This window comes from Stenella coeruleoalba, assembly GCF_951394435.1.
Source record: "Stenella coeruleoalba genome assembly, chromosome: 15".
NCBI classification, from domain to species: domain Eukaryota; kingdom Metazoa; phylum Chordata; class Mammalia; order Artiodactyla; family Delphinidae; genus Stenella; species Stenella coeruleoalba.
This window is the reverse complement of record NC_137161.1, coordinates 18,770,953-18,797,820: the sequence shown is the minus strand read 5'-3', so window position 1 is coordinate 18,797,820 and position 26,868 is coordinate 18,770,953. Positions and strand designations below refer to the sequence as shown.

At 39.6% G+C, this 26,868-nt stretch overlaps 1 protein-coding gene across 1 annotated transcript in view; it reads left to right on the top strand.

Annotated features, from left to right (window-relative positions):
* Window positions 1-26,868, top strand: part of TOP1 (DNA topoisomerase I) — an 85,117-nt gene that overhangs the window by 36,913 nt on the left and 21,336 nt on the right. The window contains exons 4-11 of the mRNA XM_079944610.1: window positions 6,857-6,980; window positions 8,176-8,231; window positions 11,279-11,374; window positions 12,383-12,458; window positions 15,694-15,806; window positions 21,148-21,263; window positions 24,545-24,666; window positions 25,593-25,756. Of these exons, the coding sequence (XP_079800736.1) occupies window positions 6,857-6,980; window positions 8,176-8,231; window positions 11,279-11,374; window positions 12,383-12,458; window positions 15,694-15,806; window positions 21,148-21,263; window positions 24,545-24,666; window positions 25,593-25,756 (867 nt within the window). The remainder of the gene's footprint in view (window positions 1-6,856; window positions 6,981-8,175; window positions 8,232-11,278; window positions 11,375-12,382; window positions 12,459-15,693; window positions 15,807-21,147; window positions 21,264-24,544; window positions 24,667-25,592; window positions 25,757-26,868) is intronic.

Here is a 26,868-nt window from a genome sequence, read left to right as displayed (position 1 = left end):
AATTAGAGTTGAGAGAACATAGGCTCGTAGGGAAATGCACTGGAATTAAGCAGCTGGTTCTCAGATTAGGGGCAGTTTTTCTGAAAGTAATCACATTTAAAAGATTGTTTACTGCTTTTTTTGTGAGCTGTTGCTGAAGCCCTCCATTTACCTACATGTCCCTATATCACCCTGTCTGGGGGAAATGGACAGTTAACATAGGTAAATAGAGGAGGTTGGGTAGTTTAGAAATGAGAAAACTGAGTACCACCACCATTCACATGGGAGTCAATGTGATGTAGTGGAAAGCACACTAAAATAGAAGTGGAGAAGCTAGGTTCTATCATTTACTAGCTGTGTGTCCTCATCCAAGCCGCTTAACTTCTGGGTCTTTTCCCATTTTGGTTGAGTGTTGATAGCAATACTAGCCTGGTCAAGCTTTCAAGTGTGTTGTGGGAGAATTCAATGTAATTATGCAGATAAAAGCTCTTTGGAAACTGTAACATACTCAGTAATTGAGATTATTATGATTACCACAAAGCCTGGTAGAATATCATTCAGATAAATTGAAGCTGTTGATTTTGGTAGTTGAATCTAATTTAGTAGTTACTTATGGATAACTTCTATTTTGCTGCCCTGGTTTTCATTGATATCTAGCCCTATTATAATGACCTACAGTCTTTTTTTTTTTTTAAGATTTCATGGTGGAAAGGGTATTTGAGCTAGCCATGGAAAGATGGTTAAGATCTTGTCAAGGGAAGGTGATGGCTAGAAAGAGTGACATTCCAGACAGCGAGAAAGGCATAAACAAAATATGGAAGCATTGTAATGTACTTTGCTCTGAGAAGAATCCAGTTAGGTGGATGCCTGGGTTAACAGGATGGGTTAGAAAATGAGGGCTCCAAAAAGTTGCTTGAGGCAGAACTATTAAATGCTATTTTGAGAAGCTGGGACTTGATTCTAAAGGAGCAAGAAGCCTTTGAAAATAGTTGAGAAAGGGAAATATAGGACTTAGCCACAAGTGGCATGAGGGGGTCTAAGAAAAAGGATTCCTAGCTTGGATAACTGTGTGACTGTTTACCCTATTGGTAGAGATAAAGAACTTAGGGGAGGAATGGGAGTTCAGAATGTGTATTGGCTTTGGCATCTTTGGGCACATCCCTTTATCTGCTCTGGCCTGCAAACAAAGGATTAAATAATTTCTAAGATTCCACTCAACTCCCAAGTTTTAATAATTCTTGGGATTTTGTTTAGTAACCTATTAATGGTGGATGAGCATTGAGAAATCTTCATTTCTCAGAGCCTTTCAGAAACTAGCTGCTGCATTTTTTCAAGAGGCAACTTTTGAATTTACCTCCTAGAATGTTTAATTGAACAAACATTATTTAAGCTCTAATTGTCTGCTTTCCTTTGAAGGGTTTCCTCCTTTCACAGCTTGGAATCTTTCTAGGCTCTCCCATAGGAATCCCCTGTGACTCCATTGGCTGCAGCCTGCAGGGGTCTGCTGCCTTGAGGAAGTGGGCAGATTGCTGGAATGAGTTTGTTCTCTTAGCCATTAGTGGCTAGGTCCTATTCGCAGAAGATAAAGAGGCTTCTTCTCTTAGCAGTGTTTCGTTTTTTGCTTTGTTTGGGGAGTAAGGCACCAGAGTGGTCAAATGCATGACTGTCTGAGTTTAAGTCCTAGTTATTGTTCGTTAGATGTATTTCCTTGGGCAAGTTACTGAATCTTCCCGTGTCTCAGTTTCCATATCTGTAAAATGAAAATACTTACCTCAGTTTTGTAATGGGGATTAAATTGCTTAGAAGAGTGCCTGGCACTTAGTACTGTTTAAGTATCTGTTAAATATTTTTATTGCTGATAGAGGACAGACCATTGTTTTAGTTTTCTTTAACAAATTTAAATGGTTTCCCATAGCCAACATCCTAGCTTCCTAGAATATCAGACACAGAGTTTTTTCCTAAAGAGGCAGCAAATGCCTTCTTGCAGAAAGAAAATATTTTCACTCTTGGCTTCCTACTGCCATCCCCCTACTTCCACCCTCTCTCCCATTCTTCTTCCTAAGTGCCTAGGGGAACCCTGGTCATCCCTCTCTTTTGTCTGCTCAGGTCCAACAAGAGTCTTACTCGAGAGGTGACTTTGATCTTCCCATTTACTCTGTTTGGCATTGACTTTTGCTTGTCTAGGCTCTGATGTTAGGTAGATCTTTTCCCCAGACAGAGATGAGCCCCGAGCCAAGGAGTCAGCTTCTGTGTGTAGCCAGTAATTGGATGTTTTCTCTGTGAGTTCCTGATGATGAAATTCATATTTAATCCAAGAGTATGACCATTTCAGAGGTTCTAGGAATGCCAGCTACTGTCTGTATTTTGGCCTTCAGTGTACCCCAGACTAAACTCATTCTTAAAATGTATTTGTTCTTCAGATCTTTGGGTTTCCTTACTGTGGTCATTATTAAGCTTTTCTTCTAGTTTATTTTTCTTATTTAGCCCCACTGAAGTTTCTTCAGTATTACAGTCACCTGTACTGCTGCCCCAAACTGGCCAGTATTGTAGTCCTCAGTTATATTTAAAACCCATTTTGTGACTTTTACATATTGTGTCTATTGTGTATGGAAAAGTAGCAGGATCAGTATAAAGACATGGGTAATGTCTCTTTTTTTTTCTTTTAAATAAATAAATTTATTTTATTTATTTACTTTTGCCTGTGTTGGGTCTTTGTTGCTGTGGGCGGGCTTTCTTTAGTTGTGGTGAGCGGGGGCTACTCTTCATTGCGGTGCGTGGGCTTCTCACTGCGGTGGCTTCTCTTGTTGCAGAGCCACGGGTTCTAGGCACGCAGGCTTCAGTAGTTGTGGCACATGGGCTCAGTAGTTGTGGCTTGCGGGCTCTAGAGCTCAGGCTCAGTAGTTGTGGCGCACAGGGTTAGTTGCTCCGAGGCATGTGGGATCTTCCCAGGCCAGGGCTCGAACCCGTGTCCCTTGCATTGGCAGGCAGATTCTTAACCACTGCGCCACCAGGGAAGCCCTGGGTAATGTCTGTTAAAACAGGTAGTCAGCATATGAACTCCTCTTCTGCACTGGACAGAATTTCCATCATCTCACTATCATAAGTGGAAAGGTGCTGCCCTTTAAGCCAGTGTGAAAGTCAAGCCAATTTTAAGTCTTGGAAAAAGAGGTACATGTTAGGAAATCCTGAATGGTGATGAGTCAGCCTAACTGATCCAGATTGGCTGCATTTTCTACCACTGGCCAAATTCTGCTTCTGACTTCCATGGCACAGCCTTAGACATGCTTCTGTATGATAAGACTTTGACCCCCAAGTGCATCTGCTACTTACTTCAGGTAGATTCCTAGGAAAGACTACCACTGAGGCTCGCTCTTTGGCGGCACTTCTGTCGGTGTGGGGTTATGGATGAGGGGTAGGACCCCCAGTGCTCTGCTGTCTATTTCTGGAGGCAGGGACAGGAACAGCACCTGATACGTAGATACGATGTTAGCATTGTGTCCAAGAGACTTAATAGGGCTTCATAAACCCATATTTCTAATAGTCCCCAATGGAATGCGTTGTACCACAAGATGTTCCTTAACCCTGAATCACCGGAACTCACTTAGTCTAAAAATCTAAACTTGTTCTCTTATATCTAAACAGTTGGGAATAGAGGAGAGTGAGTTGCCTTTGGAAAGTCAAGTTGATAGTTTCATCTCATTTTGGTCTTTGTGATTAATTATGACCTACAAAGGGGTTACTACTCTAGCAGGAACTTTGAATTTCCTGAATAGATTTCCCTCTGGTTAGCAGGCAGAGGAAGTACTGACTTTTTTCACTTTCCTGGGGTGGCCTGGGTACTATCTCATCGCCATGTCATTTGTTGACTTCTTTTCCCTGATCTCTGTTTGGTGTGGTAATGAATAGCAAAGCAGAAAACTGGAGGCCTATGTGTATACTTACGGTGCCCATGCTGTGATTGCCAGAAGGCCAGAGAGCCAGTTTTCTAGTGAAACAGACTAATGTTCTAAGAATTGCTTTCATTGAGAAAGAGAACAAGGGGGGTGGGGGTGGGGGAGGCGTGGAGGTGGAACATAAAGGAATAAGGAATATAGAGCATTCCTAAGTCAGCCATTTAGAGTTTCATGGGAAGACAAAATGAGAAGTAGCTGTCCCAAGGGTTTTATCATTTCAGATATCCTAGATCTCTATTCTAGAAAGTTTCCACTGATGGTAGAATAAAGTTTTGATCTTATACATCAAATCTCAGACTGGACATGCATTTGTCTCTAACAACACCAGGCTACCCTTATGTGGTACGTATCGACTTCATGGAATTGTAATGATATTGATTTAGTGGAAAGTGCTCTGAACTTGGAGATGGAAATACTCAGTTTAAATCCCAACTGCCCTTCTTTCTAACGTTGTAACTTTGAATAGACTTTGAACCACTGGCTCCTGTGTTTCTAAATCAGTCTAAGGGGATGATAGAGCCTACTTCACACGGGTGTTGTGAGGACTGAATGAAATAATGTATGTGAAAGCGCTGAGCAGCACAATGCTTGCTTAGATTTTTCTTTTTTCTTAGTCTAGGGAGGGATGTATATATCCACCCATTAATATTATGGATGTAATTTTCCACATTTTTTGCTTTTAGGCAGAAACTTCTGTAGATGACCATTAATTCCTCTTACAGTTAATGTTTAAAACAAAACAAAAACTGAAACTTCAGTGCTTGTATATAGAATAGTAAGCTCAGACATTTTGCTGGTAGTATCAAAACCATGGGCCTATGATTTCACATATGTAAACTCCTAAAGAATCAATTGCAATCTTGGCAACTTTGCCTTTTCACCATTCTAAAGCTGGAAGAATAAATGAGAACTGGAAGTACGAGTGTTATTGTAATCGGGAGCCATTTTGTACAAAATAAAGGATAAATTTGTTTATAAAACATTGCGTTTTGGTAAAAACAGATTATGAGAGAGAGCACATTGAGTAGAGAGTGACATCATAATAATGCTGAGAATAAAAAGCATGGTGGGAAAAATTGACCATCATGTGCTTCCAAGCATACTAGAGTTAAAAAGAAAAGTGTGCTCATATAGAAATTTGTTATTTTTCAGTGTGTGGCACATCTAAATAACAACGTAATGAGAACAACATAGAGGGAGGAGTACATCAACCAAGGAAAGTGGACATTGCTTTATTTTCCATCTGTGGTAGTTCTGGGTCTTCCCTAAATTTGTAGTCCTGTTCATACTAGTCCCCCTGCCCTCCTGGCTGGATTCATAGTTTCTGCTGATTTATTATCCAAACTCCTTAGTTGGGGCTCCTTTTGTGCCCAGAGATGTGAGTGATAGCGATGCTCTCTTGATCCACATTCTGGGGCTCTCACCTAACTGGTCGCCATCATTTGTTTCTCCCTTTTTGGCCTTTGATGTAACTGAGTATGCTAGCCAAATCTCTTTAGAACAAACTTCGTGGGATGGTTGTAACCTAATGAGCTCATTGCTGGTAAAATCTGTTTTTTTCTCCTGGGTTGAAGGTGGTAAATGTGAGATAGGAAATACAGTCTATGGTGGGAAAGGCAAGAGCCGATGCTGCCTATAGGTTTGACTGTCCCTGTCAGCTGGGGTTGCTGTCAGCTGTCCTGTGTCTGGGGTGACCCCCAACTCATAGCACTTGAATTCATGCTCTCTTTTGTTAACTTGTGGAATATATTGGCTGCTGAGGTGAGCAAGGTTCCTAAACCTCCTGCCCAGTATACTGAAGAAAATAGTCATCCAGTGTTCACCTTAAAATACAGCTTGTGATTTTTGCTCTTTAGTCTTTGTCTACATGCATGTTTTTATATAACTGCAGTCATTTTATATACTCCTTTTTTCCATTTGTGTCATAAACATTTTCCATGTATATTTGTAGGACTCACAAATTATAGCATAACAGCTACATAATGATAATGATAACTGTGATGTATACCTTTGATATATCACAGTATCTCCCTCTTGGTATTTACCAAGGCTGTATCTGGTTTCTTGGTGCTTTTTTGTTTGTTTATTTGTTCTTGTTTGTTTTTTGTTATGGGAGGCATCAAAATGAACATCTCTCTGTAATGTTTTACCCAGAGAGAAATCTCCAGGAGCTAGACCCAGGATATGAACACTTTAATGGCTCTTGTTTTGTAATGCCATATTTTGTTTTCCAGAGAAGCGGCACCTTTTTATAGTGCTACCACTGTGCCCACAAACCCCTTTAAAAGCAAGGCTTTAAATGTTTAGCACAGGAAATGCCCTTGCTTTTAGATGGATCTTTTCTTATTCTGAGGAAAGAACCAAGCAGGATTTATAAGCCCTAGCTAGAAAAGCTAGAAGTGACTAGCTTTTCCTAAGCTGGCAGGAAACACTGACTGTGTTGGGCTGCTACTGCACAAAGCCCTGGCGTGGCTACATTTGTGATATGTCTCACATCTGGCACTAAGCCACCAAATGATTTTTGGTGAACTGTTTTTACCTGCTCACATGAGATGTGAGAGCTCAAGTTGGAGCTTTCATTATAGTTTTCTGCTGGTAGAATGTTGTAGAAATACAGTGGGTTTGCTGTATAGTCTTAGTAACTTAAAAAAATGTCCTGTTACGTTTAGAATGACTATGTTTTTTCTATTTGATTCCTTTGCTTCTTCGAAAAAATTAAAACATTAAGCAAGGTAAAGAAAGTCTGATGTAGCCAAGAGCCTCTACTTGAACCTTCTGTCAGGACTATTTATTTAAAGCATTGTAAGTTTCCATGGTTCATGTTATCTCAGGGTATCTTGTGAGTTAATCTTGTGATATGAACCCTGTGGTCCCTACTCTGTTTGTCCCTACTCTGCTAACTGTTTGTGTCTTATTTTTCACAGTGAACATAAAGATTCTGAAAAGAAACACAAAGAGAAGGAGAAAACCAAACACAAAGATGGAAGTTCAGAGAAGCATAAAGACAAACACAAAGACAGAGACAAGGAAAAACGAAAGGAGGAAAAGGTACAGAACTTTCCAGTGGGGAATGAAGAGGTGTGGGATGTACTTTTCATTTTGTTTACCTGTAAAAGCAGGTATTGAAAGTACCTTCATTGACTAGTAAGATTCTCTGGCCTTTGAGTGAAAAAGGTCTGTGTCAGGAGACATCAGAGCCAAGCAGAGTCTTAAACTATAAAAACCAAAGCCCTTTACCACTGTATTTCATGCACCAAACCTATCCATATCATTACCTTACTTTATATGGCAAATGGATAAATTGAGGGATGTAGGGTTTCTGGGAAAGTCAGTTTTCTTTCATGGGGAAAATTAATTCTGCTAGCCAAATCTCTGTAGAACAAACTTTGTGGGATGCTTGTAAACTAATGAGCTCATTGCTGGTAAAATCTGTTTTTTTTCCACCTGGGCTGAAGAAGGTGGTACATGTGACATGCACATCTGGCTGTGAATAAGTAGTAGTACTGTACATATAGACTTTTTAAAAAAAGTTTTTATATTAGTTTCTGAAAAGGTAATGCTGGATGGACTTGCTAAATTCAGACAATATGAAATAGAGAATAATAGTGAGAAATACATCTCCCTTTTACCCTCAAATCATTGTTGTCTATGTTTCCCTTGCCACTGAGCTATTTTTTGTATTCTTCCATTGGTACCGGTGTGTGTGTGTGTGTGTGTGTGTGTGTGTGTGTGTGTGTGTGTGTGTGTGTGTGTGTGTGTGTGTGTGTGTGTGTGTGTGTTCCTCTGAGTGTATGTGTGAAGATTTTTGTAATGTCTGCAAAGTTGAAGGAGGGCAAAAGTAAATATACTTTGCCTAAATCAGAGAAGATAGGAAATAAAGTACTCTTTTTTGTTTTGGTTTGGTTTTTTATTTCCTGTCTGTACTGCCAAGGGCAAATCCTTGAGAGGTGGAGTATATTTATTGAGGGAGAGGGACCTACCATCATTTAAAGGTAAAAAGCCACCATTTTGAAGGGAAACATTTCTCAGTAAATTGGACAGTTCATCTGAAGAATTGTTAAAAAGGAGTCTTAGAAAAGTGTCAAGACCTTTGGTCCACCTGTTTAGTTTTGCTAACAAGAAGAGTCAGTCTGGGATCAAGATGCCCCAAGAGTGGAGGCCAGATCATCTCAAGTAAGGTAGAGGCTTCTTCAAGTTTAGTCCTTATAAGGTACTAATCAGTTACTGTTGTTTTACCTTTCAGATTAGAGCCTCTGGGGATGTAAAAATAAAAAAGGAGAAGGAAAATGGCTTTTCTAGGTAAGATTCCTCTGCTGCCTTGGCTTCTCTTTCTCTGTGTGCATCCAGTAGGCCAGCTGCCCACGTTACAGTGTTGTCTGATCTTACCTGAAATGCACTGACGGGCCATCTCCAGGTTTTCGAGGAAGTTGGCAGTGAAAGGACTTGGTCTAAGCCAATGTGAGCATTTCTAGAGTGCCATTTAGTGAGACTGACCAGCACATTTTCTAGAAGGCTGTTTTGAGTGGAGAAGGTTGACAGAAAGAAGCTTTTTTAAATTGAGATATAATTTAACAATTCCATAAAATATACCCTTTTAAAGTATACAGTTTATTGGTTTTTAGTATTTCACAAGGTTATATAACCTCCCCATTATCCCTATCTAATTTCAGAACATCTTCATCACCCCCAAAAGAAACTCTGTACTTAGTAGTAATTTTGGAGTTTCCTGGAAAACCCCTACTCTGAACCCCTACTCTGAATTGCCCCTATGCTGAGGCTCATATTTAGAAACTAACTTGATTTGCATTTTAGGGACAGGTGTAGATTTGAGTAGAAATATTTTATCTCTTTTCCAGAAGGAAAGGAAAATACACACAATCTAGAGGTCACTTTTCCTTTACTTTTTGGGGCCATTTTGATTCTGTTTTCCTCATCAGCCTCAACTCCCTAAAATAAGCCTGAATGTCTCCTCTGGTTTAAAAAAACCCAGAACTTATATGATCATATATTCTCACCTGCTCCACTAAATGGCAGGATGCATTTACAAGGAGTTGTGGGGAGTATTTGCATTACTGTCCAGGGCAAAGTGTTTTGACAGTTTTGCTTCCTTGAAACTTTGAACTTTCAGTTTCGTTTGAGAACATTTTTGAAAATTGTTCCATTTACTCTGGGTCCCTTAGACCAGGGAGAAGCAAGTGCCCTCTTCAGGCATGTTCTGTAACTGTTCTAGGAATGCAGAATAGTAAAATTCAAGAAGCATTAGAGCTGTAAGCTGGGCATTCTGATTTCTTAGATAACAGTGACTGAACACAGGGCAACTATTTTCTGCCAGGAGACTGCCTTGAACTTTTATTAAACTAAGATATGATTAGACTCTCTGGACTTGGTGTGTAGTCCTGGTTCAGTTTCAGACTTTCTGGGCTAGACGGTCAGAAGCACACCCTTCGAGGCAGTGGTCTCTGTGTTCACTTTGCTGGACTGCTCTCTAGCTTGCATCTGTATCGTGGTAGAGAATCCACATGCTTCACTGGATGGAACAGTTTTCTGGTAATTGTTTTAAAAATTCTTTCTTCAGGCCTAGTAACCCTTCCCAAGTTTTTTTTTTTTGCGGTACGCGGGCCTCTCACTGCTGTGGCCTCTCCTGTTGCGGAGCACAGGCTCCGGGCGCGCAGGCTCAGCGGCCATGGCTCACAGGCGCAGCCGCTCCGCGGCATGTGGGATCTTCCCGGACTGGGGGCACACGAACCCATGTCCCCTGCATCAGCAGGCGGACTCTTAACCACTGCGCCACCAGGGAAGCCCTTCCCAAGTGTTTTTAACTTCACTCATGACAGTACTAGGATCTAGCATTTACTTAACTAGTTGGGTAAATGGCAGCATTTCTTTCTTTCTGGTGCAAAGCTTTTGGAGATTTTGGACACTTGGGGCTGTGTCAGTGGTTTCCGTCGTGGGGAGAAACAGCTATAGAGGTCAGCATTTGGGGAGTGTGCATAAATAAGGAAAGAAAGCTAATCTGTTTAAACATTCAAATTCATTTGCAAGCAAGGGGATCCAGTATGCTTGGGGTGGGGGCGGGAGTGGGGGGACAGCATTGAAACCCTGTGAATATCCTTTCTTTGGCAGCTAAATCTGGATGCTTATCCCTTGGCCCCCCTAGAGATGAGTGGCTTTGTGTCTGGAGGCCATTCCCTGTGCCGAGTTAGTTAGCTTTGTAGATGCCTCTGGCTGTGAGCAGTGCAGTTCCAACAAGATGTGCCAGGCCAGGGAATATCCCAGGCTGTGGTGATTGCTGGTCCCATTGGTTGTTTTTTTTTTTTTAAATGTATTTATTTATTCATTCATTCATTCACTCAGTCACTCATTTATTTATGGTTGTGTTGGGTCTTCATTGCTGCATGCGGGCTTTCCCTAGTTGCAGTGAGTGGGGGCTACTCTTGGTTGCAGTGCACGGGCTTCTCATTGCGGTGGCTTCTCTTGTTGCAGAGCACGGGCTCTAGGCACGCGGGCCTCAGTAGTTGTGGCACGTGGGCTCAGTAGTTGTGGCTCCTGGGCTCTAGAGCACAGGCTCAGTAGTTGTGAGGCTACTTAGTTGCTTAGTTGCTCCGTAGCATGTGGGATCTTCCCGGACCAGGGCTCAAACCTGTGTCCCATGCATATATGGCAGGCGGATTCTTAACCACTGCGCCACCAAGGGAAGTCGGATCCCATTGGTTTTTTAACTTGTTCCTTCCTCTTTTTGGTTCAAGATAGTCGTCTAACAGAATCATCTTTTTATATTCAGAAGGCAGAATCTTAACAAAAATAGGACAAGGTACTCTTCTGTGTATAAAGTAAGTAAACCAAAGGAGGAAGTTGAACAGTGAATAGATTTGGCTTAGAATGACTTCAGTTTGTTTTGGGCTTCAAGTTTGGGGAATACATTTTTATTCTTTTTTTTGTGAAAGCTATATTTTAGCTTTTGGAGCACTAGAATAATCGGTTCACATCACTTGAGGGATCAGATACACAGACCCCTCAAATAAGGGGAGGAAACAACTTAGGTTTGTTCCTGTTGTGGTGTGGGTTCCGTTGGCACAGATAGCTAAGATGTAGTGGAAAGAATCCTGAGAATAAGGAGTCCGGATCCCGAACCTTGATATCGCCTCTTCATCTGTAATTGAGATCAATACTGTCTACCTCACAGGGTTGTAGTGAGAATTAAGTGAGAAAAAGTACTCATGGAAAACCTTTTAATGTGTACACATGTATGTTGTTATCCTTCCACTAGCTACCTCCCGCTACTTTGCATTACTTGATATAATGTAGATGTTCCACCGCTCATTAACTAGCAATTTTTTTCTCTTTAGTCCACCATTGATTAAAGATGAACCTGAAGATGATGGCTATTTTGCTCCTCCTAGAGAGGATATAAAGCCATTAAAGAGACCTCGAGACGAGGATGAGTGAGTATTTCTTATTAATTTAATTTTTTTTAACAAAAAGGAGTCGTTTAGACAATAATACACAGAACAACTGCATTAGTTGACTTTTACTCATTATGAATTTGTGATTAATAGACTGGGTGACTGATTTCTCTTTGAATTATGAGAAATAGCGTTTCTTAAATAAATAAGTAGTGTGCCTGAGGCTTAAATGGAGTATATATATTTACACTTTTCTTACGTTTTTTCTTATTAAAAAGGTAATGCATATTTATTGTTGGAATTTCAAATAATCCAGAATTCACAAAGAATATTTAAATTATTTAAGTTACTTTAAGTTTATCATCACCTACCACAGATAAGTTTTCATTGCTGAAGCAGTTTTTCCTAGGATCTGTGCCTGTTCGTACCTTCTGAGTGAAGTTTCCATGTATAGAAGTAATAAAATTGCTCTTACTTAAAACGGTTATTTGAGACTTATATGTACCTCTTTCTCAGGTTCAGTCATTGCGGTTAAATCCTGTTCATTATTTTCAATCTTGCAGAGTTTATTATGTTTTGGGAATCTACAAAGGATTTATGGTAGAAGATGGATGGAAAGGGAGGAGGGAAATACTTAATGAGCTCATTTGTATATATTCAGAATTCATAGAGAATTTCTTTCCTCCCCTTTCTTTTCCAGTTACTACTTTGTGGTAGCTATTGTTGCCCTGTGTGTGTGCTTCCCAGATTTCTACCTTCTAGTGTTGTCTATGTTTGTATGTATTCCTCTACTCCACTTCCCTTCCAGGCCTGCGTGTAGTATAAAGTTGTTTGTTTTGTTCTATAGAGGACTATAACTATTGGTCCTTGGTCTGGCCGCCTTTACTTTCTCCATTCCTGTTCTTGACTGTAGAATGCCCAGCCAAGAGTAATAGCAGCCACGCCTGCCTTGGAGGCCGCCAAGAAGAGTTTGGAGGTCCTAATCCTATTGGTGAGAACTACTGAGTCACAATTGTGTTAACTGCGTATTCATGTTCCCCTTTCTAGTGCTGATTATAAACCTAAGAAAATTAAAACAGAAGATACCAAGAAAGAGAAGAAACGAAAACTAGAGGAAGAAGAGGTTAGTAAAGAGACTTAGGCCCTTTGGGGCTTGAGTTTGGAATAGGGAGTTTTCCATAAAATAACTTTTGAAGGCCAAATGGGTTTGAGGAATTTATTGCTCTGTTGTAGAGGAAACACTGGGAAAAACTCTTAAGTGTGTTACAGTGGCTGCGGCACTGTTAGTTTTAAGATCTCAGCCTTTCTGGGTGTCTACCCATAGCTATGCTGCCAACTGACATGTTCTTGGAGAAACTGTGCTCTCTTCATACATACAGGGGAAGTATTAGCAATAAATCATACTTTGGCTTACAACCCAGAAGAGTTTTCCCTAGGAATGTTTTCTAGTGCTTTCTTATATCTAACAAAGCTTGCTCGTCACTCATTTTGGGTAACTCTCCCTATTTAAAGTCCTTTAAATGGGTGTCCCTTGGATACAGGATTAAATCCAAGCTCTTTACAGCTTCTTCCGATCTGGCCCCTGCATCTTGTGCCTCTTCTCTAATTTACCTTGTTCCAGCCTCACAGACCTCCTTTGCTTCTTTCCACACCAGATTCTTTTGTGCTTCAGGGCTTTATGTAACACATGCTGTTCCCTCTGTCTGGAACACATATACTCTTCCTCTTTTCTTTCTCTCCTAGCTTATAACCTTCCTTAAAATCTCAGTTTCAATTCAGGTACTTTCCTAAGGGTTCTATTTGATGCTTGTGGTAGATTTAACATATACTAATATGGTTCCTTCTTTTGACACTATTTCTTGGACTAAAAACTGTGGGCGAGTAATTCAAGAAAAGATGTCAGAAATTCACAGGGGTCTTAATCTTGCAGTCTCCTAAGAGAAGGGGTTGGGTAAGTTATTAGCTTTGCTGCATTTGAGTTTAGCCATTGTCTTGGGCAAAATGGATTCACAAGTACAAAGTCTATAGCTTGAAGTATCGTCAGTAAAGATAGTGATAGTAAGGGGCAGTGAATATTAAAAGTGTAATCTATCATAATAGTAATAATATTAATAATTCAAATTAAATGTACTAGATGATTACAGTGTACCAGGTACTATTCTTCACACTTTATAGGTATCATTTCATTTAATCCTTACAACAGTCCTTAGAGATAAATATTGCTACTATTATCTCCATTTTACACATGCAGAAACTGAGGTACAGAGAGGTTAAATCATTTGCCTGAAGCCACACAGATACCAAGTGGTAAAGCCGGGATTTGATCCCATGTGGTTTGATTCCAGAGCCAGCACACTAGCTGCCATGTTATCCTCCTTCCTGTGGAACTTTGCTGATCCTCCAAATCCACAAGAAGGCAGAAGGAGTGTCTTTAATGAAATCATATTAAGAATATGAATGAGTAGGTGAGCCGTAGAGAGATGATCAGGGCCTGCATTTAGGGAATTGTAGCTTTTCTGACAACTAGCCTGTTCTTGGCAGAAGCTCAAGTGTATAAGAGCCAACTCAAGGAATCAAGAGTGAAATGTTGAGTAGTGAGTATGATAGTCACTCCACTTTCATGTAGATTACCAGTACAGACCAGTCAATAAAGAAATGTAAAACTTTAGCTCTCCATGTGTTCTATATTGCCTTTATGCTTATGTTGCATTTATGTAAAATAATACCTTTCTCTGGGTTTCACAGAGGTTTGTAATAACTGTTAAAACCATCTGGGAGAAAGAATGGTTGACTTCATTTATTTAATTGTCTTAGCAACCCTCTCCCTACAGGGGAGGGAAAAAAAAAGCAGGCTGAAAGACTAAATTAATACCCAGTCTTATTGTGGTAGGGACCCCAGATGGCAAGATCAGTCATTAAACCTCACTTGCTGGCTATGGTGTTTTTCATTTCTGGGAATTGTTCTGAAGTCTCCTAGTGACTGATAATCCCATTCTGAAGCTTGAAAACATACGATGTAGCCAGTAGTTTCCTGATGAAACCATCTGCATGCCTGTTCAGAAGTTGTTTAGAGAATGTCTTAACTGAAAAACATTTCCTTTTCCTGTGGTGTGTTTCAGCCTAAACAGTAAACATTATCTAAATTAATGAGATTCTCTAGTATTTTCTCTTCCCAGACATACTTACACATTTATATTCTCCATTCCTATTTTAAACTATGTGTAGTACTGTAGCCTTTCCCCTTCTTTGTACACTGGAGGCCATTTGCTTTCCCTGAGTTTATCTGATTACCATCCTATCATGTGTAGTCCTAGAATGTTTATATATTCCAGCCATTCCCATGAGTCACATTCTGTTATTTTTCTGGTAAACTTGGGCTCTCATCATAGTCAATAGCAGCTTTTTGACCTTGAGCAAGTGACAAAACCTGTTTCAGAGTTTCCTTGACTATAACTGGAAGAGGTCAAACCAAACTATAAAGTTCTTTCAAGTTCTGCCATTCTGAAACTGACTTTAAGATGACTCAAAACCATTTTTCATAGCTATATAAAACTTGCTGAATAAAGACTTAAATTATATTGAATAGTTAGGACAAAGGAAAATATTCTTCAGAAGAGTTTAGATTCTGTTAAGCAGGACCCCCACCTGTTGAATAGCACATTTTTGTCTGGATGTGTGTGTGTGTGTGTGTGTGTGTGTGTGTGTGTGTGTGTTTTGAGATTTATCACCTGTACTGATGGATTATACTTGTTTATGTTTGTTCTTTTTCTGTGCTACTGTGACAGCTCATCTAGGGTTACAGTTCAAAGAAATACTATCATGGGAATTGGTAATTGTTGTAGGGCTTCCCAAGTACTTGCTTGCTTACTGCTTCATGACTTTGTGTATGCAAATAGCAGTAATAAAGTATTTCCCCCCCAGGCTCAATCAGAAATTTCCTTTCAAATTGTATATTTAACACATTAAAAGTCTCCTGTACCTGTTACTTGGTGGTATTAGAAGAGGTTTAAAGATGAGTAGATTTTAAAATAAGTGAGGATAATACACTGGGATTACTCTGTCCCAAACTCCACTGAGGCTAAAAAAATACAATTTCCCAGGCTTTTCTCCTACAGAATGAATGTTTTTAACTACTTTCTCAGGTAATCAATGTGTCTGGGAGTTTTAGGAAATACCGCTTTAGAGAAAAGTACCAATAAATTTTTATTCGTCTGTCAAATTGAGAGTATTGGACTCAGGAACTTCTCCAGTTCTCATATTCCATGATTCCAGTTTTTCTGTCTAATGGCTCCCCAAAACTACTTCCAGAAGTGTAATTGGTCCTTATTTAAGTGCTTTCTCACCATGTTTCTTTGTAGGATGGTAAATTGAAAAAACCCAAGAATAAGGATAAAGATAAAGATAAAAAAGTTCCTGAGCCAGATAGTAAGAAAAAGAAGCCGAAGAAAGAAGAGGAACAAAAGTGGAAATGGTAATATTTCAGCACTGGGTTAAAATGTTAGCTCTTTTATTCTACAACCTAATGAAACAAGAATATTGAGTATTAAAATGAATAGCTTGATATTTGTGGGAGGAGGGAAGTACTTAAAAGAATCTCTCTGGAATAACATTCTGAAATAAGTTTTGCAGGACCTAGTGAGAACATTAACTACCTCTTACCCTATTGGATCTCAATACTATGTCCCACCCTGTTGAACTATAGAAGTCCTATATATATATATATATATGGAAATTTAGCATATGAATAAAGTTGCATTTAAAATGAGAGGGGAAAAGATGGATTGTTCTATAAATCTTGTTGGGGAAATTGCCTATTTGTTTAAAAAAAAGAAACCTCCACAAGAAAACCTGGGTGAATATTTTTATAATTGTAGAATAACGAAGACCTTTTGAAGCAAGACATATAAGCAGAGCCATAAGGAAAATATTTATAAATTTGATAAAATTAAAATCTTCTATATGGCAAATCAACAAACTCATGCCATTAAAAAAAAAATCCTAAAGGAAAATATTTGTACTACAATGGGCTAAGATTCCTAATATGAAAAAAAAAGGTCTTTTAAAACAGTTAATGAAAGGAATAATCTGATAGAAAAATGAGGAAAAGGCAACTCATTAAAGAAGATAAATGATTAACAAACATCTTAAAATATGGTGAACCTCACAAGTAGCAAAGAAAGATGCAAAGAAAAATAATAAATGAAACATCTTTTTGTTTAATGTGTCACAGATTAGGAAAGATTAGTAAGTACCAAAACATCTAGGGTTGTAAATATGAGAAAAAAACAGGCATTCTTCTTCATTGTGGGGAGTGAAGATTCAGACAATCTTCAATGGAGGACAGTTTAGCAATAACAGGTTATTTCTAGATGTTTAGAGTTTTGAAATAAACTTGTATTTTTTATACTGGCTGTTCTTAAAACTTTGTATTATTTAGCCATTACATCTATATTATACATGATTTGTGTTTATGTTGAAAAAATTCCAATGATTCAGAGGTATACGAGTTAGAAAAAAATGACTGTTCCCTTTCCTTCTTTCTTCCGTTCCCATTTTTCTTTTCTAGCTTTGAGGTATCCACTATTTGTAGTTTGGTATGTAGAGTTCCAGACCCATTGGTATGCATTTACTCTATGGCTTTTGTAATAGAGAACAGTAATCTCACCAGTACTTCTGAGCAAAGGGGAAACATCAGTGTCCAGAGAGGTGGCTGAGAGGAGCAGAGCTGCAGTGGCAGAAAGGCTCAGCACAGCTGTGCAATCGGCATTGTTGGTGTGGACATATGTGGGGTTAAAAAAGGAAAGTGTAAAGGAAAAATACAGAGCAAAGGAACTCTGGGCCTTTCTGGTGTCGGTCAGAAAACTAAAGAACATGTGTTTTTATTTTCCTCATTTTTATTTCATTTTTTTCCTTTGAAATTAATCAAAGTTTTTAGTGATGGAATTTTGAAAGGTTTTTACGACCTTTAATAAAAAATTTTTTTAAGATGAAATTAAGTGATTCTATAAATCAGGGGTTATTATTGGGAGTGGTGAGTTAGTAATTCGTCAGTTTGTTATGTCTCTGGGTCCTGTGGTAGGGTGCTCAGTAAGTTTGTTGAGTGAACAAGGTACTTTCTTTGTCATCACAGGCTCTCTGCTGCCTTCCCCCTTCCTTTGGAGCCCTGGCTCTTATTGGGCCTGGAAGCAGATGTACTCTTTTTCTAGTCCAGCCTTTTGTGTGTGCAATTAGGTATCCTTGAAGGGTCTAATAGCCTGATTTTGCTTCTGTGGTTGAAATTCTTGTCAGTGTTACCACACTTTAATTCTGAGAGATTTGTGACCTATGGTTTTTATTCTTGTTTTGGTTTAAGTGGGACCATTGAAGATGGTAGGTTTGGGGCTGAGTAATCTTTGCTACAGCCTCCAGTGCATGCCTTTCTCAAGTCTGGTTGTTAAATCGTGTGCATTCTTAAGCACAATGCTTGAAGGTACCACTGTAAGTTTTTATAAGTAGAGAACAGGAATGACTGGCCTCTTAACCTATCGCTTGCCCTTTCCTGCTGTCACTGTAGGCTTACCTGTTAGACTCTGAAGTCGGTGGTCAAGTCCTCAGTGACTGTCACTGAGAGCCTAGTCAGTGAACTTAAATGACAGATACTCTCATTTTTACTACCTCTCTTGCTATCTCACTAAAAGAATTAACACCCTTTACCAGTTTGGTAAATGTGTAGATCTTTCGCTTCCCCCCCAGAGTCATAGACTTGTTCATCCTGCCAAAAAACAAGCCAACTTTGAGCCTTTTCTCCCTCTTTGGTAATTTTGGGAATGGGAAAATGGTCGGGATCCCTGTGGGTTTCTTTACTGTGTCACATTTTCTCCATAGAAACAATGTTACAAGTGGTGGCAGTAATGCTCAGGCTCATTCATAGAAACCTATTAAAACCAGCTCCCCCTATTTTTTAAAAATTTTAAATTTATTTTATTTTTTATTATTTTTAATTAATTGTTTGTTTTTGGCTGCATTGGGTCTTCGCTGCTGCACACTTGCTTTCTCTAGTTGCGGCGAGCTGAGGCTACTCTTCATTTGTGGTGCGCAGGCTTCTCTTGTTGCGGAGCACGGGCTCTAGGCACATGGGCTATAGTCGTTGCAGCACATGGGCTCAGTAGTTGCAGCACATGGGCCCTAGAGCATGTGGGCTTCAGTAGTTGCAGCACACAGGCTCAGTAGTTGTGGCGTGTGGGCCGTAGAATGCAGGCTCAGTAGTTGTGGCACACGGGCTTAGTTGCTCTGTGGCATGTGGGATCTTCCCGGACCAGGGCTCGAACCCATGTCGTCTGCATTGGCAGGAGGATTCTTAACCACTGCGCCACCAGGGAAGTCCCAGCTCCCCCTATTTTTAACTGTTACTCGTTGTAGCTATATAGGGTTTCAGTGCTGCTTTGAGTTGAGTGTACTTTTGTGTCAGGGTTGGCCTGTTGGAACATAAGTCCCATGTTTATTCTAAACAGATGATTCTTCATGAGAATATCTAGAAACTGGGGAGTTTGTTGATGGTGTTAAGTGTGATTAAGTACATGTTTTTCTTAACTTTGTTGGTGAACCATTGATGGGGGCCTTAAAAGGCCAACACTACTATTTTTATTTGTATAGTAGTAGTTGCTGATCCAATGATATCAGCATGTGTCATAGGTTATGTTCTTTCTTTCTGTTTAAACTGAGGTTTAGTGTTGAGTGCATCTCTTAATTTGCTTAAATGGTTAAGAAGTTACCGTGAGCCCTCAGGATGAATGTGACGGAATAGAAAGAATTATAAAAAGTTGGAATCTTAATTAAAAAGCACTGGAGTTGGGAATTCCCTGGCGGTCCAGTAGTTAGGACTCTGCACTTGCACTGCTGTAGGCCCAGGTTTGATCCTTGGTCAGGGAACTAAGGTCCCACAAGCCGTGCTGCGCAGCCAAAACCAAAAAACGAAAACAAAACAGTGGAGTTGATGAGAAGAATGGAACCGAGTTCTAGGATAAAGGAAAACATGGTGCTCTGGATCCCCATACAGTTACTCTGTGACTGCTATAGATAGGCTTCTTGCAGTTTCTCTCACCTCCGTACACACATCCATCCATCCATACATACGTATTTTCTCTGATTTGGAGAGTAAAAGATTCTGGGGGAAGTGTGCAGTTAAGTGGTATTATAATACATTCACTTTGTTGTGCAGTGATCCCCACCACCTTCTGTCTCCAGAATTCCCATCACCTTGCAAAACTGAAACTCTTTTAAACAATAACCCTCCTTCATTCCCCCTTTTCTCGCCATCAGTAACTACCATTCTGCTTTCTGTCTCTGTGAATTTGATTAATCTAGGTACCTTTTATCAGTGGAATCACAATATCTGGCCTTTGGTGGCTGGATTATTTTACTTAAGAAAATGTCCTCAAGGTTCATTCATGTTGTAGCATGTCAGAATTTTCTTCCTGTTTCAGGCTGAGTAATATTCCATTGTACGTATAGACTACTTTTTATTTATCCACTCATCTGTTAATGGATGCTTAGGTTGTTTCTACCTTTTGGAAGTTGTGAATAGTGCTTCTGTGAACATTTGTGTACAAATATTTGTTTGAATGCCTGCTTTCAGTCCTCTTGAGTGTACTCCCAGGAGTGAAGTTTCTAGATCATATGGTAATTCTATGTTTAACTTTTTGAAGAACCGCCATATTGTTTTCTACAGCTGCACCCGCTTCATTCCCACCAGCAGTGCACAAGAGTTCCAGTTTCTCCACATCCTTATCAACACTTGTTATTTCTGGTTTGTTTTTGTTTTTTAAGAATAGCTATCCTAGTGGGTGAGAGTGCTATCTCATGGTTTTGATTTACATTTTCCTAATAATCAGCACCCTTGTCAAAAATTATTTGACCATATATATTGACCTTGGTTTTATAGTAATGCTATTGTTACAGCACAGTGTTTGATACATGTAATTTTTATTTGATGTTTCTGAACTTTAAAACATTGGCATTGGAAGATGACAGGAAGTAATAGAATATGCATAACTGGCCTCCTGAATAATTCTGTAGAACTGTAGGACTTTTCATTTTAAAATAGGAATACCAAAGATTAAAATCTGTGAAGTTTTAAAGTATTCTATCTGTAAGACAACTGACTGACTCTTTAAAAAACAAAATGGTGGTGGTGGTGGTGAGAAGGTTTGTCTAATTCTAGAGAAAGAAAGACTTTGAGACATATCAACCAATTGCAGTGTGTGGTCCTTAATTGTATCCTAGTCTATAAAATACTTTTTGGATATAATAGGGATGTTTTTAATATGGTCTGAGTATTTGAAGGATACTAGGGAACTATTACATGGGATGATAGTCATTGTGTACTTTCTCAAAGGGTTGTTTTCCCTTACACCTTCACCTGGCATCTCCATTCCCAGGAGGCCTTTTCCTATGTATCAGCTGTATAAATAATACCTCTGTCATGTACACCGTTGTGGCTTACTGTTATATCATTGTGATAAAACAGCTGTTTCCATGTCCATATCCCCTACTTATTGCTGAATAATGATCTCATGTACTCAATATCTTTGGACTAAACTGCTGAAATGTATTTTCCTCCATTCACCTGATTATTCCATCATATTTGTTGTGAGTATTGGCTTTTACAAAGTGAAGGATTCTGGCTTTTTTTGACCCAGGCCTTGAATGTGGGGCCGAGAGTCATTCCAGAGCACCAATCAGTTGAGCAGATAATTATTTTGGCATTTAATAGGTGATAATCTCTATATTAGGTGAAGTGATCACTAAATGAGGTTGTACTTTGTCTTTTAAAGGTGGGAAGAAGAGCGCTATCCTGAAGGCATCAAGTGGAAATTCCTAGAACATAAAGGTCCTGTATTTGCTCCACCATATGAACCTCTTCCAGAGAATGTCAAGTTTTACTATGATGGTGAGTTGTTCTAAGGTTGTCCAATTCTTGGCCAAGGAAAGAGTCTGCTTCTATTTAGGAATAGAAAGTGAGGAAGGATCTTGTGCTGTATAATCCTTTTTGTTTGTTTCATTTTGTTTTATTGTCATCGTATGGTTTGGGGAAAGGGCTCTCAGGTGTTTACATAACTCTTAAAAGGCCCATTTGGTGCTGAAAAAGTGCCGTGAGAAAGGGGCTGTCTTATCTCCCTTGTCTCCCTTTGAGACATGGTCCCAAAAATGTCCATCTACATAGGTCACAGCACTTGGTCCACAAGCCTAATGTTTTTATCTGAACTTCACTTCTAAGGAGCTACTCTTTGTAAGAGTTACTGGAAAAGCCTGACTTGAATGGTAGTATTTTATCTTAGTGACATAATGCAAGCTGACAAGCTGCTCATTGCTAGAAATAGTATTTAGTACTTGGTTGAGGATTAATTAGTCTGCCATCAACATCTAGGTAGGGCTAATAGGTGTCTATCACTCTACACAGCACAACACTATGCCTTTGCCCTTTATGCAGTCAAGTCTGATGAGCTGCTCTGAAGAAATATCCTGCCTAGTTCTCTTAGAACCCTCAGAATTGTCTGTTAACTGTCACTGGTATTTCTGTCCTTGGGTTGAACATTTTGAGAGTAGTCTTTGATGCTCCCTTATTGGCATATAGCAGTATGCAGATGGTAATACTCAGCTTATTTCCCTCATTCCAAGAGTTTTCTCCAGAAATGGCTAGAGCATTATTCCTCAAACTCTCATGTGCTTTAGATTCACCAAGAGGATCTGGGCCCATTTAATTGGTGTTGAGTGATATTGGGTGCTTCTGAACCAAGTGGTCTGCTGACCAAACTTTGAGAAACACTGGGCCAGGAGGACTGCTGAAAAGCATCAGTGGTGAACACTCAGAGTTCTGGTATATCTCTGTGTCCATGAGCAGTGACCTCAGGCCATGGATGCTTATAGGTCAAGGGTAGTAGTTTATACTGAAAGGCCGGGTCTTGCAAGTGAGGAACATGTCAAACTTGGCAAGCTGGAATTCGTTTTTTTAAACTGTATTTATTCAGCGTGCCTGTATTCAGACACCAAGACCCAGCAGCGACAATACTGACAAATCACTGATCTCATGGACTGTGCCATCTAGCAGGACCTTATAGCCTCAGTGACAAATGCTTACATCAGATAAACATTCTGAGCTATGTTGACTGGACAACACAGGACAAGAGTACAGAGTTCTGCTGTCAGCCCTCACAGTGGGTCATTCCTGGAGACTCTTCAGTGTGACTCAAAGCTAAAACTCTAATGAACAGAAAGAGCCTTAGATAATCATAAAAGTTCAGGTATTCTGTAACCCTAGTATGGGTTTACCAAGAGCTTTAGAACGCTCAACTGGTAAAGCCTAACTCTGAGGTCCAAAGTGATTTGAAGGAAAGCTAGATTCCTTTCTTTAGCCTTTGGGTTTCTCTTACTTTCCAAGATGGGAATTCTTGCCTGGTCGTCCTTTATAGGAGCTCCAGCTCCAGGGCTCTCACATTTTCTCATTTGCTCTTTCTCAGATCTCTTCCCTTTGATTAGGTAAAGTCCCACACTGCAGTAAGTCAAGAAATTGTATTTGACTTACTAGTCTAGAGTGATACTGTCAGTTCTGCCTGCTCTCTAGGGAAGAGAATTCTCAGACTCCTTTAGCGCTTGCCAGGGAGGTGGGGAACGGACTGGCTGAAGCAGTGAATGGCCTCTAAGAAACTCCAGTTTTCAGCTCTGACTCAGCAGTTTCTTATTCCTGGAGCTCAGCCTTTTCTACAAAGCACTACCACTGTCAGGAACCTTTAAGTCATCCTCCTACCCTTCTACTGCTGGGAGCTGTCATTTCATCATTTGACAGCTCATCTAAAACAGGAGGCGTCAAAATTGTTCTCTATTGGAACAGAATTCAGTAAAATTTCCCAAAGAGTATACCAGACATACCCGAGAACGGTTTACATTCTTTCTTGCCTTTTATTTTATTCTTAGTGACTTAATGGTTTCCTTTATATTGGAAGCATGTTACACTTAACTGGCAACGCTGGTTCCGACTTGAGTGGGGGAATACTAAAGAAGTGCAGGAAACTCTTGAAAGCCAGCCTATCCTCCTCAAGGTGTCATCTTTGGAAGGAGCCGGAATGTTGAGAGGGGAAGCCGCGCCACCTGCTGGCCTTTTAAAATTATGAATTTCAAGCAGGTTCTTTCTGTCTACCCAGAAAGTTTCAGTTTGGAGCTGCAATTCCCTGTATCAACCCTACAATCAGGGATAATAACTTTCTAACCATCATGAGATGAGATGTCTTCTAAGTTTTGAAATGAATGGATTTCTGGTTAAGTTTTAGTTTTCTGTAATAAATGGGAAAATCCTTGGTGAATTATTAGTACCTATGTAATAGTAAGGCAGTGGAGAAACATGTATGCCAAGAACCCCAGTCATCCCTGTGTTCTGGATGAGCCCTGTTTCCCTGAAAGAGGCAACCTCATAATGCCTGTGTTCCAGGGCATCTCAAACTCTAGTGTATACACAAGCCACTTGGGGGTCTCATTGAAATGTACTTTCTGGTCAGTAGGTCTGGGGTGGGGCCTGAGATGCTGCACTTCTAACAAACTCCCACGTGATGTCAATACTGCTGGTCCATGAACTATACTTTGAGTAGCAAGGTTCTAGAGGAATGTCTTACTTAGATTTTTCATATGGGATATCTGGGCTTGCCTGCTGTGAATATATATTTTTAATTCATATTCCACCCACCTAACTTTGAAGAAGAAAGATGCCTATTTCTTTTCCCCACAATTCCTTTCTTCCACTCCCTGCCCTATCCCTTCCTCCCCTTCTTGAACAGAAGCTGTTTAGCTTAGCAGTGGCAGGAGTCCCTCTGAGGATTTGATTTTTAAAAACCATTGAAGAGGTGTAAAGGACCCTGCTTGCTGAAAGGAAAAGGAAGAGTGACTGGGCCTCCCCCAGGTCATCCCTGTCCTGAGCAGGCTCCTGGGAACAATTTACTGGCATAGTCTCCAGAGAATGACCCAGGTAAATATCTGATACAGAGAAGGCGAATTCGTACAAGTAGATACAAATCAATATACTACTGTCTTTGTTGTTATTGTTGTTACCACGTGTCACCAGACCTTTGTATACATACCTTTGGAAGGTAAACCATTATTAAAGAAGACGTCTCCAGCGCCTCAGTGTTTATACTCAGAACATGAATACTACACCTCATTTTTTGGAACCACTTTTTTCTCTAGGTAAAGTCATGAAGCTGAGCCCCAAAGCAGAAGAAGTAGCTACGTTCTTTGCAAAAATGCTCGACCATGAATATACTACTAAGGAAATATTTAGGAAAAATTTCTTTAAAGACTGGAGAAAGGTATTGTAGCCTATATATTGATATCCTAGCACCTTACAAAAATACTGATCAACTACTAAGTAATAAATTGTAATTCTACAAAAAATTCCCTGATGTACAATTTGAGTTTTATGAATTTTATTTTATTAAAAAATTGGGAGAGGGGGTTCTGTTCATTTACTGTATTATATAGGTTTTCTGTCCAACAAGAATACCTATATTTCTTTCCTGTCAGCTGTCATAGGACTGTAGGGGGTAGTTTATCAGATTAGGCCAAACAGAAAACCTCAGCTCCAGCTGAGCAAAGCAAAGTTTGCCTCTGCAGGACTGCCCTCTGTCTGCTATTGCAAAGAGACATGCATTAATGTTGTGCTGTTCCCTCTTGATTCATGCTTGTTAGCTTTAGGTACTTTCTGCTCTTGAAACCACATATCTATCCTGTATCTGCCTACGTGATTTTAAACAATTTCCTTATTCTCAATGTGGATAATATGAACAGAGGCTGAGCTGAAGTTTACCTTCTGAATAGCTCTAGAAGTAAGATTTAATAAGTGAGTAGAGCAAGGATGTTTCTAGGAGAGAATGAATGTGGGAATATTTCTCCCATTACTAAAATGAACGATGTGTATTCATGTTTCCCCAGCTGTAGTACTCATATGCTTAGGGGGTTGTGGCAGTGTTCCAAGGAGTACGAGAAGCTACATAAGAGTGTTACCCTTTTCAGTGTTAAGTTATTTTGAATGTTCTTCTATTGAATACATATTTATAATAGAATGAAGTAAGAAACGTGTTCCTTTTTTTTCAAAACTCACAAGTTTAGATTGACTACATCGCCAGATACCCTTTGACTGAAAACATGATGCTTTGCTGTAACTGCAGAAAAACCAGAGGGCTTTTTAGTTTATTTACCTTCTTCTTCTTCTGTCTCCCCCTTTTCTTTTAACTAGGAAATGACCAATGAAGAGAAGAATGTTATCACCAACCTCACCAAATGTGATTTTACCCAGATGAGCCAGTATTTCAAAGCCCAGACAGAAGCTCGGAAGCAGATGAGCAAGGAAGAGAAACTGGTACTGCAGAATTTCTTAAACCTCTGGAGAATTTTAGAATAGTGATCAGTTTATCTAATTTTCTTCTTGTTTCTTACAAAACAGTTTTGACTTTAATGATTTCACATGGCTCTATACTAAAGATGTAGGATTCTCAGCCTAGTGAAGTCTAGAATTTCTTAAGGGTTTTATATAGACTGAAAATTGTGAATAAGCACTATGTTTAATGGCTCAATATGAGAACCCTGGTGTTCTGTTGATCTAAAAACCAGCCAGTAGCTCCAATAATACAGTATTTAAGGATGGGCAGATTTGACCCACAGTGGCTCCTGGATGTTAGGGATTTAAGACAGATAAAATCATATTGGCCATGTGTACACACACACACACACACACACACACACACACACACACTCCTTTGACGAATTTTACTCTGGAATCTAGGCATGCTCATTCGTCTTCTAGCCGTGGCCAACCTCATTCCTGAAGGATCTTTCTAGTATCCAGCTGGGATGTCACTTTCTTCTAGAATACTGGTAGGCAAGCTATAGATAGGCTGCTTGTTATTGTAGAAAAGTTTTATTGGAACATGCCACATCTGCTTGTTTACCTATTATCTATGGTTGCTTTCATGCAACAGTGGCAGAGTTGAGTAATTACAGCAGAGACTGTATGGCCCTCAAGCCTAAAACATTTTCTATCTAGAATCAGAGGGCTAGGAGTTAAGGAGTTTAAGGAATTCTTTGCACTTCAAGGCCTTGTAGTTTCAGTATATTAAACTTGCATGTTTATATAATTTAGGCCATTGTCTTTATGTAACTCATTGTTTGAGGGTGCCTATTTGACCTGCAGTTTAAAAAATTAGGAGTTACTATAGGGATCATAAGAATGGTCCCTGCACCAGGCTTTTTAGTCTCAGCTTAGTCTTTTCTCCAGTATTCCCAATTAGTGAAATTTGGTTTATTTTTCACTTCAGGGGTGTTTTTCAAATTAAAAACCACTTTAGGGAGGGTTTGTTTTGGGTTTTTTTTTTTAATATTTATGTATTTGTTTTATTTATTTATTTGGCTGAGCCGAGTCTTAGTTGTGGCACGCGGGATCTTTGTTGCCACGTGCAGGATCTTCATTGCGGCATGCAGGATCTTTTAGTTGCGGCATGCAGGATCTGGTTCCC